This window comes from Nicotiana tomentosiformis, chromosome 4 (assembly GCF_000390325.3).
Source record: "Nicotiana tomentosiformis chromosome 4, ASM39032v3, whole genome shotgun sequence".
NCBI lineage: Eukaryota > Viridiplantae > Streptophyta > Magnoliopsida > Solanales > Solanaceae > Nicotiana > Nicotiana tomentosiformis.
Genome location: NC_090815.1, coordinates 99,339,242 through 99,350,793, shown reverse-complemented (window position 1 = coordinate 99,350,793; position 11,552 = coordinate 99,339,242). Strand labels below are relative to the sequence as shown.

Sequence of the window (11,552 nt, the reverse complement as noted above, 5' to 3'; positions counted from 1 at the left end):
CGGAACCGGAACCATCCAAATCATGAATGATCTTCTCAGTCCTCCCTCTCGTGTAACTTGAGTAAGAGGTGCATTCCTAGAAAAAGGAACTAGTTGGGAATGATAGACTCAAATCCCTGCTACTTATCGATTTGATCAATAAAAGATCGGGTCGTGAATTCTAGCAACTAAAATCACAACTTTATGTTCCACACTGTCCTGCCTAAGTATCATGCCTCAATCATCACTGAATCCCAACGAATAAAATGATACCAAAATGACCTAGAAAGAGTAATAGCTCAGGAAAGACCCAAAATCAATGAAATTAATTGACTAGAATACATGATTTGTGCGAGAAGGATCTGACTGAAGAAATGGGAATTTACATACACGTACATAATTACAAATGTTATATCAGATAAGGTAACCATAGAACCAACGAAAGTAGAAGATAACTCATAGCGCAATGCCGGCATGAAACAGCATGAAGCGATGCTGCAGATGGTTTAAGGGTAGCTTTACCGGCAATGGCAGGTGCAACTGCATGTCCACCAGGGTTTCTTTGTTGCTCATTTGTTGGCAATGGATTTGATGCTAAACCACTCGGAGGTGGTGTTGGTGGTACCTTTGCACTCCCGCCTATGTCTTGACCTGCGATTCAAAAGATGGATTTGTGAAGAAGAGATAGCGCAGGGATAGGGGGAGAGAGAACCTACTTCAATTGAGTGATTGCATGATACAAATACTTCTCAGAAGTGACTTCTATTTTTATTTTTTATTCTCCTTTCAAGACTCGCTTGTAGGAAAACTATTCCAGACCATGAGGCAACTACTCACCGTTATGGTTATTATGCTAATTATTACTACTACACTATGATTTTTATGATTATCGTGGTTAATATGCCAACCAATAACTCAATCGACCAGGAAATAGAAGGTATATATTTAGTGAAAATCTAATAGGTGCCAACTTCACAAAAGTTCAAGTAAGATTAGCCTGAAGTTGAAATGCGTAAAAGGTGTTCCACCATAAATTTGCTGAAATAGCAAAAACAAGTGCCAACTTCAGGATCATATACATAAACAATACCATGTGTTCAATCTTAAATTCTAAACAGAATCATCAAGGAAATCCAATCAAATCTAATTATCTCGCACATATCCCAAAACTCCTCTTTCATCTACGTTCTTTTTTCCTTCTTTTGATAAGGCTCTTTCATCTACCTTCCTTTTTTCTTTTCTTTTTGGTGTTTTCTTTTCTTTTCTTTTTTTTTGGGTGGGGGGGTTGGGGGCAGTAAACTCTTTCATCCTTTCCCTTTCAATACAGCAAAAAAACAAAACTACTTTCAAAAATTAATCCAAATATGCAAAATGAGCTTACACTTGGAGTAAGACCAACCCAACTTCATGTTTTCCCAATCAAACACCATTCGATATCCCTGCATAAGGTTTTCTGCACAGCATAACTCAAATGTAATTGCATAGACCATCCAAACCTTCAACATGCATGAATGTGCACCTTAAAATGAGTTCAAAATCATATAATCCACTTACGTCCAATAATACCAATCATTCCCTCAATAGGTAGGATACCTACACAATAAAAGTTATCGCCCTGCACAAAATACCTTCTGTGAGAACCCATCACTATCAAGGCTACAGAACACAAGAGAGGGCACAATGAACTTTCAAATCAGTTTCCGAGGAAATTGGTCACACAATGGGAAACCTATTGAGAAATCATACCTGTTTTATAATAAAGGAATTGGAAATGTCTTGTTTAAGCATGCAAAGGCAGCAGGGTAACATATATGTTGACAGCAGTAAAATTAAAACCATTGTAAACTAAGTACAGGGGCATTTAGCCATCATTTCACTTTGCATGTAGAGAGCATTCGCTCCTGAACATAGAAGTTCACAGAACAACATACAGCAACTGCAATAACTAGTGAATGGAAACTATTTACAGAACCAAAATGACCTTGTAGCCAGTAGTCACTATGACAACACTAATAGAAATTTTTAGAACTAATTTCAAAAGGAGATATGATGAGAACTAACAAGCAGAATGGCTACAGACGGATTGGAGTTCTATAGGAAAGCTATTGCAATTTTATAAAGCTAATTTACACGATCACAAATTTCCGCAGTTCCAGCAGAAACTTTCTTTAATTTTGGGCTGTCATGGTACCAATTAGCCCCATTTCCTATCTGTTCACCATCACTGAACACTCATAACAAAACTGTGGATCCTTTCTTGCAGTGACTCATTATCCTCAAGTAATATGCTTCAAGCATCTCTACCAAAAGTTACTTGGTGAAGATCTGGATTCAATTCCACAATTGCTTAGAACTTAATAGAAATTTTCACATGCTAAATTAATATTAACAGTATCTGGTATCAAACAACTATTTAACGCTCTAAAATTAACTCGTTCCAGTTTGACACCAACCGCAAAAGGAAAAAAGTACTTAAAATTGACAGATAAGGGTAAAAAAGTAGTTTAATAGTATTAATTCCATGACAGCAGTTCTGGTAAATCCGGATCAAGGCCAAATTTGGTTTCTGCCTTTCGAGTGCACTAACCTGAAGATTGATTTGCAGGCCGATGGCAAAGCAAAGAAAATTCAATACTAACCTGACCACTGGAGATGGTAAACACGGGGTTCTGAATTACAAAGCTCTGGTTAGCAGCTAACACAAGTTTCATGCTAGGAATGTTTGGTAAACCTTGTGAACTGCATAAAAAGAGCATATGGATATAACCTACAAGTAGATAAAACTAAAACCAGCATCTTACGGAAAGCAGACTTTACCTAGCCTTGTAGCAGTAAGGAAAATCTTCTGTAGCTAACCTTGTAGCATTTATTTGCTCTTCAAACTAGAAGAGAAGAAACGGGAAATAACTCAGGTACAACAAAAAACTGATTGTGTGTTCTAAAACTAAGCAGAATAGTAACTTGTGAAACCAAGAGAGGAAACAGGAAACAAGGGCAAGAGAAAAATGACACTTGTACCTCAGTTACTACTTTTGTAAAGATTTCGGAAGGGAGATAAGTGAAGGAAGACCCACTATCAACTAAGGCTTGAAATCCATTTTGCTTTAGACAGGTACCCCCCAAACAGTAACGTTGGACTTCAACAATATAGGTATTGCTGGTACAAATTACAATAAGGAACATAAGATAACTGTGCAAAAGTTGTTTGGCTGTCAAGCTAAACATAGCACAAAAGGATAGAGGAGATACATACTAGTTTCCATCCAAAGATACAAATGAACTTAGTCTTTGATTTTCAGGCCCTTGATCACCAAAGAAAATTGTGCCAGAATTGCTCTTGTCAAAACATAATGAGAATGAATGTGGAACAAATCCAGACTTCGCCAGCAAACTTGGAACAGAAATTTCTCCTGGTCCTAATCCCATCACCCCATCTGGAGCAGCTCCATTCAAATAACTGCCACTTTGTTTGCTACCACACCTGCAATTAGTTAATAGAAAAAAGAACGCATATTCATCAACCAACAGGTAAATACGCTAACTTGACAGCTAGCAGCTAGACCACTAATCAAGTAGCCAAAATTATACAGTTAGCTCAGAAAGTTTCAAGGTTGAAGGGCCAAATCTTCTCTGTGGAAAATCCCTTGCTACACTTTCCTAAGGCACCTACAAACTCACTCATAAGGAACTCATAAGATAGGTCTTTTCAGCTCTTCTTTTGTCACAAATCTATTAAGCTGGTGTTACTTGCAAGAATACAGAACTGGGAAAATAAAAATTAAATAAGCATACCCTATAATGATAGGAGCTAGCACAGAACCTTGATGTTCATGTCCACCAACTGAAGTCATATGCAATTGGTCCTCAAAAAGAAAACCCGAACTTGATGTATTTTCAGAATAATAGTTAACAGTGTAAGGGCATCGTTCCTTTGGACTCTGGCAGTTAGGACCCAGTTCACATAATCGATTGCTGCAAGATAGATGCTTGCTTGTGCTTGATCGTGTTGGGCTATACTCGTTCAGATCTTTATCCTGCATAATAGATGCCCCAAATACAAGGGAGCACCTGCCAATCAATCATTGGAGAATTAACTGCTAAAAATGTTCCCAAGAGAGATACACTGTCACTTCTAAATGCTTCATTGATAAGACGTTAATTAGTTCAACTGTATTAAGGAAATCAAGACATGATAGAAGACGAAATATTCAAGAAGAAATATTCATTTCATAAAGAAGAAAAAGGGAGAAGTCATAAAGGGAACTTAAACTTTGAACCATTCACCCCAGAAAAAAAGAATACAACGAAATGATAATAAAAAAATGCATATGTTACTTCAACAAAATGTTCCAGTGCATTCCTGAGATTGAGTTTCAAAAGATACCCAGGAATTTTTTTTTATAACGAAAAGATACCCAAGAAAAAGTGAAAATGACGCTTCTACTTGTTCAGCACGAGATGAACCAGCCAACGAAGTACATGCCCTGATTGGTATAAGATTGTGAAATACAGGGAATAAATTACTACACCATGAGTCCTCCTTATCTTAAAGTAAAACTGTTTTACTCAAACATAAAAAGGTTAACAGTAGAACAATAGAAGCTGTGAAATACAACAAAATCCAAAATTGTTAAACTTTTTACTAGTTGGCATATATTTAAAAGAAACATATCTCTTAGAATGAAAAAGTTGAGGTTTCAAAGATAATATATCAGGGTATAGCAGTAACTTAGAAGTTACCGCAACAGCTTGGACTTTGAGGTTGCACAAAGCATCAATTGCATGAGTAATTTTAACTTGGACAGAAAAATTGCAGGGTGTCAAATGATGTTGTAAGACGGTTATATTCGGTTATATGTTCATAAAATCTTTCTTTAGAGTAACTACATCAAATTAAATTGAGGACGTTATAATATTTAGTGGTCCCACTATAAGTGAATATGACCTCTGTGGAATTGCATTGACAGTAGTTTCAGAACTAGAGCTTATATTTTGAAATAAAAGAAAGGTCGAATATTACCAGGAAGGATAAACAGTCAAATGCAGAATTTAGTTGGGGCACCATACCAACATTGAGTAGTAGCTTGAAGACAATGGAGCACATTGTACACAATCACAAGGGACCCAGAGCAGATCGCTTCCAGCATCCAAGGCGACAAGAAATGATGCATTTGGCGTCCCTATGTCAATCCACGCATAATGTAGCCTGCATGATAGTAATCCGGAACAATCAAGAGATTTAATTTGATCACGACAAAAAGTTTCATCCTATATACAGTACTTCCGCTTTTCATCTTGCTTCCTTTTTTCCTTTTGGCTGATATAATTACCTATATTTGAATTGTCAAGGTTTTTGGGTTTTTGGTTGAGCATGTATATGCTAATATTATAGAGAACTTAGCGATTTATTTTCCACGTAGCTTTTTCTCATTCCATCATATAGTGGCTGTGAATTTTTAAGACTCCTGAAATAAGAGCCAACTACAACAATAAAAGGGGAAGGAAATCTCTTAAGATTTCTAAGGCCGAATGACTAAAAAGCTTGACCTTATGAAAAAGACTGAGGCTTGAAGAAGAAACAGATGACCAACTTGTCTCATTTCAATACTGCTACCACAGGCAATCAAGAAGAGTATTCATTCACGGTGGCAACAATACCAGGATATAAAAACTTCCAAAAGGCCCACAACTAATTGCTCAGTTGGAAAAAAACATTCCATGATTTGCGTTCAGCTATGAGGTCACTTTGATCCGATATCGTGAATTGCATTCGAATTGTGCTCTTAAGCACTAAAATGACTCCTTGAGACTATAACACTAACTCTTATAAAGCAAAAAGTTAAAACAGAAATTAATCAGAACTTTACACTCTTACAGATTATGAGTAAAAAAGCTCCGATTTAACCAGCTAAAAGATACACACACAAAAAAAATATATATATATATGAACTTGAGCTCAGTATACGTATAATTCATAACGCAAAACAATTGACTCCATAGATGCAACAGGAAATACCAAAGAAAAAAAAATCAAAATCCGTTACAACATTGCGCATTTTAAGCCTCATTATTTTAAAAGTGCATCTTAAGCTTCAATTTTAACAAATCTCGTAAACTGATAGTATTAACCAGAGATACTTTCTGAAATAGTATATATTTTCAGTAGTGGTAGTAGTACTAACCAACTCAAGTCGTTGCCGTAGAAATGAGTTTTGCTTCCTTCAGAAGGAAACAAGAGCTGTTTCTGCAAGCCAAGCTTTAGTCTCTGGCGCTTCAAATCATTGCTAAGAAGCAACCTCATGTGCTCCACACTTTCGCGCTTCGGACACGTCACGCTCTTCCCTTTAGATGCCCAAAACGACATCGCTTCGTCTGAGTACCCGTGAATCAACCTCGACGAGAAGGTCCCGCCGGCGGCTAGCTCAACGGAAAGCATCAAAGCCGCCGTCAGTACAAAAACCATGAAACGAATCTCCATTTGAAGGAAATTGGAAGAAGCAAAACCCTAGAGATTGTAGTAGTAGGTGATAAAGTAGAGTGAAGAGAATCCGAAGCTTTTTCTTTCTATTTTCTAAGGCATAGACAGTTGGAAACTGAGAGCCATTGCTGAGAGAGTTAACTGGGACTATGGGAATGTTCACTGTTCATTATTCATTGAGGAGGAAATTATATCGTCAATCCAGATTTTACTTTTCTTTGTTTGTTCTTTTCTTTTCTGACAAGCGCCAATCTTTAATATCAGTGTTTAAAAAGCTTCTGTTACGGTTCTGTCTGACTATTTTTCAATTAATAATTTACTTCTGAAATTGTTTTCAAAAAAAGTTATTCACAAAGATTTAAATAATTTTCTTGATTGAGAAAATGTAGTTGAAATAAGTTAATACTAGTGGCTCAAATAAATGGGATACTAACAAGTTTGTAAATAAAAATGGTGACAAATATACTACATTTGTTAGAATTGATTTTTTCTACTCGGGTTTTGCTTAAATTGTTTCAAAATTGTATATTGTTTTGTTTATGTTATTTTTATATATTTTACTCTAAGGAGCATTATGTAAGATTATTATTTCACTAAAAGTTTCGTTTGGTCATAAATCTCTTAGATATCTTTTTTTCTAAAATGAAGTTTATTTCTAACACTTTTGGAAGTTGTATACTGTTACTACTTTTTTCTCAATAAATGATATGCATGAGATCCCGCAAAACTTTTCAAATACCTTGTAATGATAAGTATTCATTATTTTCACATAATATTTTTATACTTTTTAAGTAAAAAGAAGTACATATAAACTTTTATCCAATTTTGTATTTGTTACAAAAAGAAAAATGTTTCTTAACTTTTGAGCAGCTCAAATTGATCACTTCACCATAAAGCATATTGGTTTTCGTTCTTCAATTGGTTGAATTGTATTACTATTATTTTCTTAATCGGATGTCTTTTACTTCCTCTTTAATTAATAATGTGGCTTTAGAGTAGCAAAAGCACTTAGGAGTTCAAGCTAACGTGTGGCTGTGTGGGTGATTGGACGGTGCGCGACAGGCAATTATCGATAAAATGGTGACCATTTTCGTTCTACTGCCTACTGGCATGACTTATCAGAGGCGAGAAGATCGAGGCCGCGTGTCATGCGGAGAGCGCATTACGCGTTATTAAAAGCATAAACTCCAAAACATATTATCCTAAAAAAATCGATTGGTTTTATGCTTTGGGGTTTTCCTAATTGACCGTTAAGCCAATGCCGCATAGGTTTTCTTTTCTTCTTTTCTTTATCGTTATAACTAACATATAACAACAATAATAATCCACTATAATCTCACTAGTGGAGTCTGGATAGGGTAGTGTGTGTGCGCAGACTTTACCCCTATCCTAGAATAGAAAGGCTGTTTCCGATAGACTCTCGGCTCCCTCCTTCCAATAACTCTCATCCTTGCTCTTAGGGTGACTCAAACTCACAACTTTTTAGTTAAAGTGGAAGGTGCTTACCATTAGAGCAACCCACTTTTATCTAAACTCCAAAATGAACGGCAGTAAACACATGGCTATCAGGATTCAAACTTATAGAAACTTTTATAAATAAATAAAATATTACCATTAATTTTATACATCTCATGAATACCTACAACCAGGCAAAGCTATGTTGGCGTAAGGGTGGTCAACTGACCGCCCTTTACCGAAAAATTATATTAAGTATAAAGTAAAATATTACTTGTTATTGATTAAAAATAGACTTTGAATACTCTTGCATAGCCCACTAGCAAAGGGTGTTCAAGGTACTGCAGCCAAGCCTCCTATTACCGAAAATCAGCAAATTCAATATAACGACTTATTTATCTCCCTATTTTTTTGTATACGGGTGAAATCGAGTTCATGGTGCATCCTAGCCTCCGACAAAATAAGATAGGCTCGAGACGTGGCAACAAGGGACCGAAATCGAGCCAAAGTCCCACCGGGCCAGAACCCGGAGGCATGACGTATGCCTTCGACAATATCGAGGCCATTGTCCCGGAATCGGTCTTAGCCTCAATCGACTACGAAGGACATTGTCGGACAATCCAGCATAGCCAACGGAAGACTGAAATATCCGTAACAGGCTGAATATTACGGCGAGCATCTCGGCATGTATCGGTACGGAACCGGCAATCAATGAATCAGAAGATTTTTTGCTTTTTATAGAGTTGTACCTAAAATAAGACTCCCCTACTATATAAAGGGGGTATGATAAATCATGAAACACATTGTAACACGCACTTTATATTATTATTTTCTTCGTCTCCACCTCTTGTTCTTTTTCGTCGACACCGGTCTCAGCGAGCTCGGTTCGAGAGTGGCTATTTCATTAAGGATTAAACTATCCAACTCGTGTGTTTTGAATTTATTTTGCCTTTCTTTATTCAAGAGCAACTTAATTTATCGCTTTGTATCAAATCAATCTGTGTATCCTTAAAACCAATTATAAATTAAATTGTTATCCAATTTTGAGGATAAACAGTTTGGCGTCCACCGTGGGACTAGGGATAATAGCGGTAATTTTATACAAATTCCCGTAACACACCCTATTTTACACTTGTTCTTTGAAGTTTCTTCGATTTCAGGTTAAAATCGAAATGTCAAACCCCAGTCTGCCCATCTAAACATGGATGCGGAGTCCGGCCACCACGCGCGAGAACAACAATGTAGTACCCGGTAATGAGTTGCCCCCAGTTGATCTCAGCGAAGTTCCGGTCGCGGACCTTATCGATGTCATTTCGCATGTGGCCATCAATACAAATTTGCCTACCGATCCCGAGAACAATGTGCGTAGGGAAGTCCGATCAATTGCCCAGAATACGCACATTGGTGAAAATGATAGGAACAATTTGCGGGTGATCTTCGAAATGTTATAGGCTCAACAGACAATGATAGCCCAGTTGCAGAACCAAAGCCGAGCGCCGAGCAGGGTTGAGCCCGAGCAATCCCGGGAAGTCACCCGCATAAATGAACTGATCACGGAGAGGCCGAATGAAAATGAATCGGGGACTAACCCCGAGATCATAAAAATGCCCGAGGAATTGACAAAAAGAATAGAATCAAGGGAGAAGAAAATCGAAGCCAATGACAAAAAGGTGAAAACCTACAATTCCAGGATCGACCAAATCCTAGGAGCATCTCCAATATTTAAGGGCCTGGATTCCAAGAAGATTGTTCAAAAACCTTTTCCACCGAGCACAATGCTGAAGCCGATCCCAATGAAGTTTTGCATGCCCGAGATTCCTAAGTACAATGGAACTACTGACCCAAATGCTCATGTGACTTCCTACACATGCGCCATCAAAGGAAACGACATGGAGGATAATGAGATCGAGTTTGTCCTGCCGAAAAAGTTTGGGGAAACTCTATCCAAGGGAGCTACGATATGGTATCACAATCTACCTCCTAATTTTGTTGACTCGTTTGCTATACTTGCAGATTCCTTCGTAAAAGCACACACTGGGGCTATCAAGGTCGAGACCAGGAAGTCATACCTTTTCAAAGTAAAGTAGAGGGATAATGAGATGCTCAGGGAATTCGTGTCCCGGTTTTAAATGGAACGGATGGACTTGCCTCCGGTCGCAGATGATTGGGTCGTTCAAGCCTTCACCCAGCGACTCAATGCTCATAGCTCGTTGGCTTCACAACAGTTGAAACAAAATCTGGTAGAGTACCCGACCGTCACTTGAGCCGATGATAAGCAGGGATTTTGACCGATTATTTGCTCTCTTTTACTTGCGATTTAGCTCAAAATGCTTAAAGGCATTCCCGAAAACTAACAAAATGTGCTTACTTACAGGAATATTGGGATATGAGCCAAAAGAGTCAAAATCAACTTATAAAGGAGTCAAAAGTGAACAACAACCAAAACTGGGCAAAAAGGCCAGTAGTGCGGCCGCAAAGAGGAGATTCAGAGAATGGTATTTGGGCAAGCTGAAGGAGTGCGGACAACACCAAAATTGTGCGGCCATAGAATATCAAGTGCGACCATACTTACTATTATGCGATCCGCAGGAGTGAAGAATCAGAGAGTTGGATTCAGGTTCAAAATCAAGGAGTGCGGACAAATTATTTTTATGCGGTCGCACAATCAGAAGTGCGGCCGCACTCGTATTTATGCGGACCGCAGAAGCCCCAAAGTTCCAAGCCCAAAATTCCAAGAATGCGGACCGCACAATAATTGTGCGGACGCAGAAGCTCAATGTATAGACCGCACCAAAATTATGCAGTCGCACAACCTCCGTATGGGCAATTTTGTCAGATATTTTCATCTTAGTATAAATAGAATGTTTTGTCATTTTTAGGAAAAGTAACGTTGGAGAAGAGCACCTGAACCGTTTTCTTTGCTATTTCGAGGATTTTTGTATTAGACTAACATCTATACATTAGATTTTCTTTCCTTAATCAATTAATATGGAGTCTATCTTAATTTCTTCTTTGATTTATGTATTTTTCATGCGTAGCTAAATCTTTAGCTAAGGTTGTGACCCAACCCTAGTGTGGGTATTTGATTGGTGTTTAATTTAGGGCTTATTTTTGATTGGGTTAGTGATATTTAGCCTTGTTCATGATTGAACCCTAGAATCAATGGTTGCAAACATTGATTCATGCCAATTTGACTTAGCCTCTACTTGAGAAAGAGAGATTAAGTCTAGGAAAACTTGGCTAACAAGAAATTGGGGTGAACTCAAGAAATTGATATCCCCAATTAAAGGGTTAAACCTAGAGATAGTAATACCCGACTTGAGCTAATATCACTTGTATTGTGCAAATACCCAATTGGACTTGAGAAAGCCAAATTGGGTAAAATCACTCAAACTACCGAGAGGTATAGAGTGAGTCCTCGGATGTGATTGCTACATCATGACCCCAACTAATCAAATTTACCCTGGAGTTTACAACCCATTATATAACCACCTAGGTAGAAGTCACGACCCTAGTCCCTTTTAATCATTTGAAAAAACTCAAAACCAAAAATATTGTCCTTAGTTTTATACTTGTAAACAATAGAGTAAAGTAGAAGTAGAACACCAATCAAGTTTGTGGAAGTGAATCAAGTTTGTGG

General features: G+C 37.6%; 1 protein-coding gene across 2 annotated transcripts; it reads right to left on the bottom strand.

The window, feature by feature from the left end:
• Positions 1-286: 286 nt before the first annotated feature.
• Positions 287-6,693, bottom strand: LOC104100973 (aspartic proteinase-like protein 1). Of its 2 annotated transcripts, none has more exons than XM_009608356.4 (10): positions 6,162-6,693; positions 5,047-5,185; positions 3,772-4,013; positions 3,233-3,460; positions 2,998-3,136; positions 2,797-2,861; positions 2,619-2,718; positions 1,534-1,594; positions 1,361-1,432; positions 287-630 (listed from the first exon to the last, which is right to left on the bottom strand). In XM_009608356.4, the coding sequence occupies exons 1-10, from the start codon at positions 6,455-6,457 to the stop codon at positions 389-391; spliced, it is 1,584 nt and encodes a 527-aa protein (XP_009606651.1). In that variant the 5' UTR covers positions 6,458-6,693; the 3' UTR covers positions 287-388. The 2 variants fall into 2 exon arrangements, with proteins under 2 accessions (XP_009606651.1, XP_009606652.1); XM_009608357.3 differs by having other exon boundaries at positions 3,772-4,047; positions 6,162-6,301.
• Positions 6,694-11,552: the final 4,859 nt, after the last annotated feature.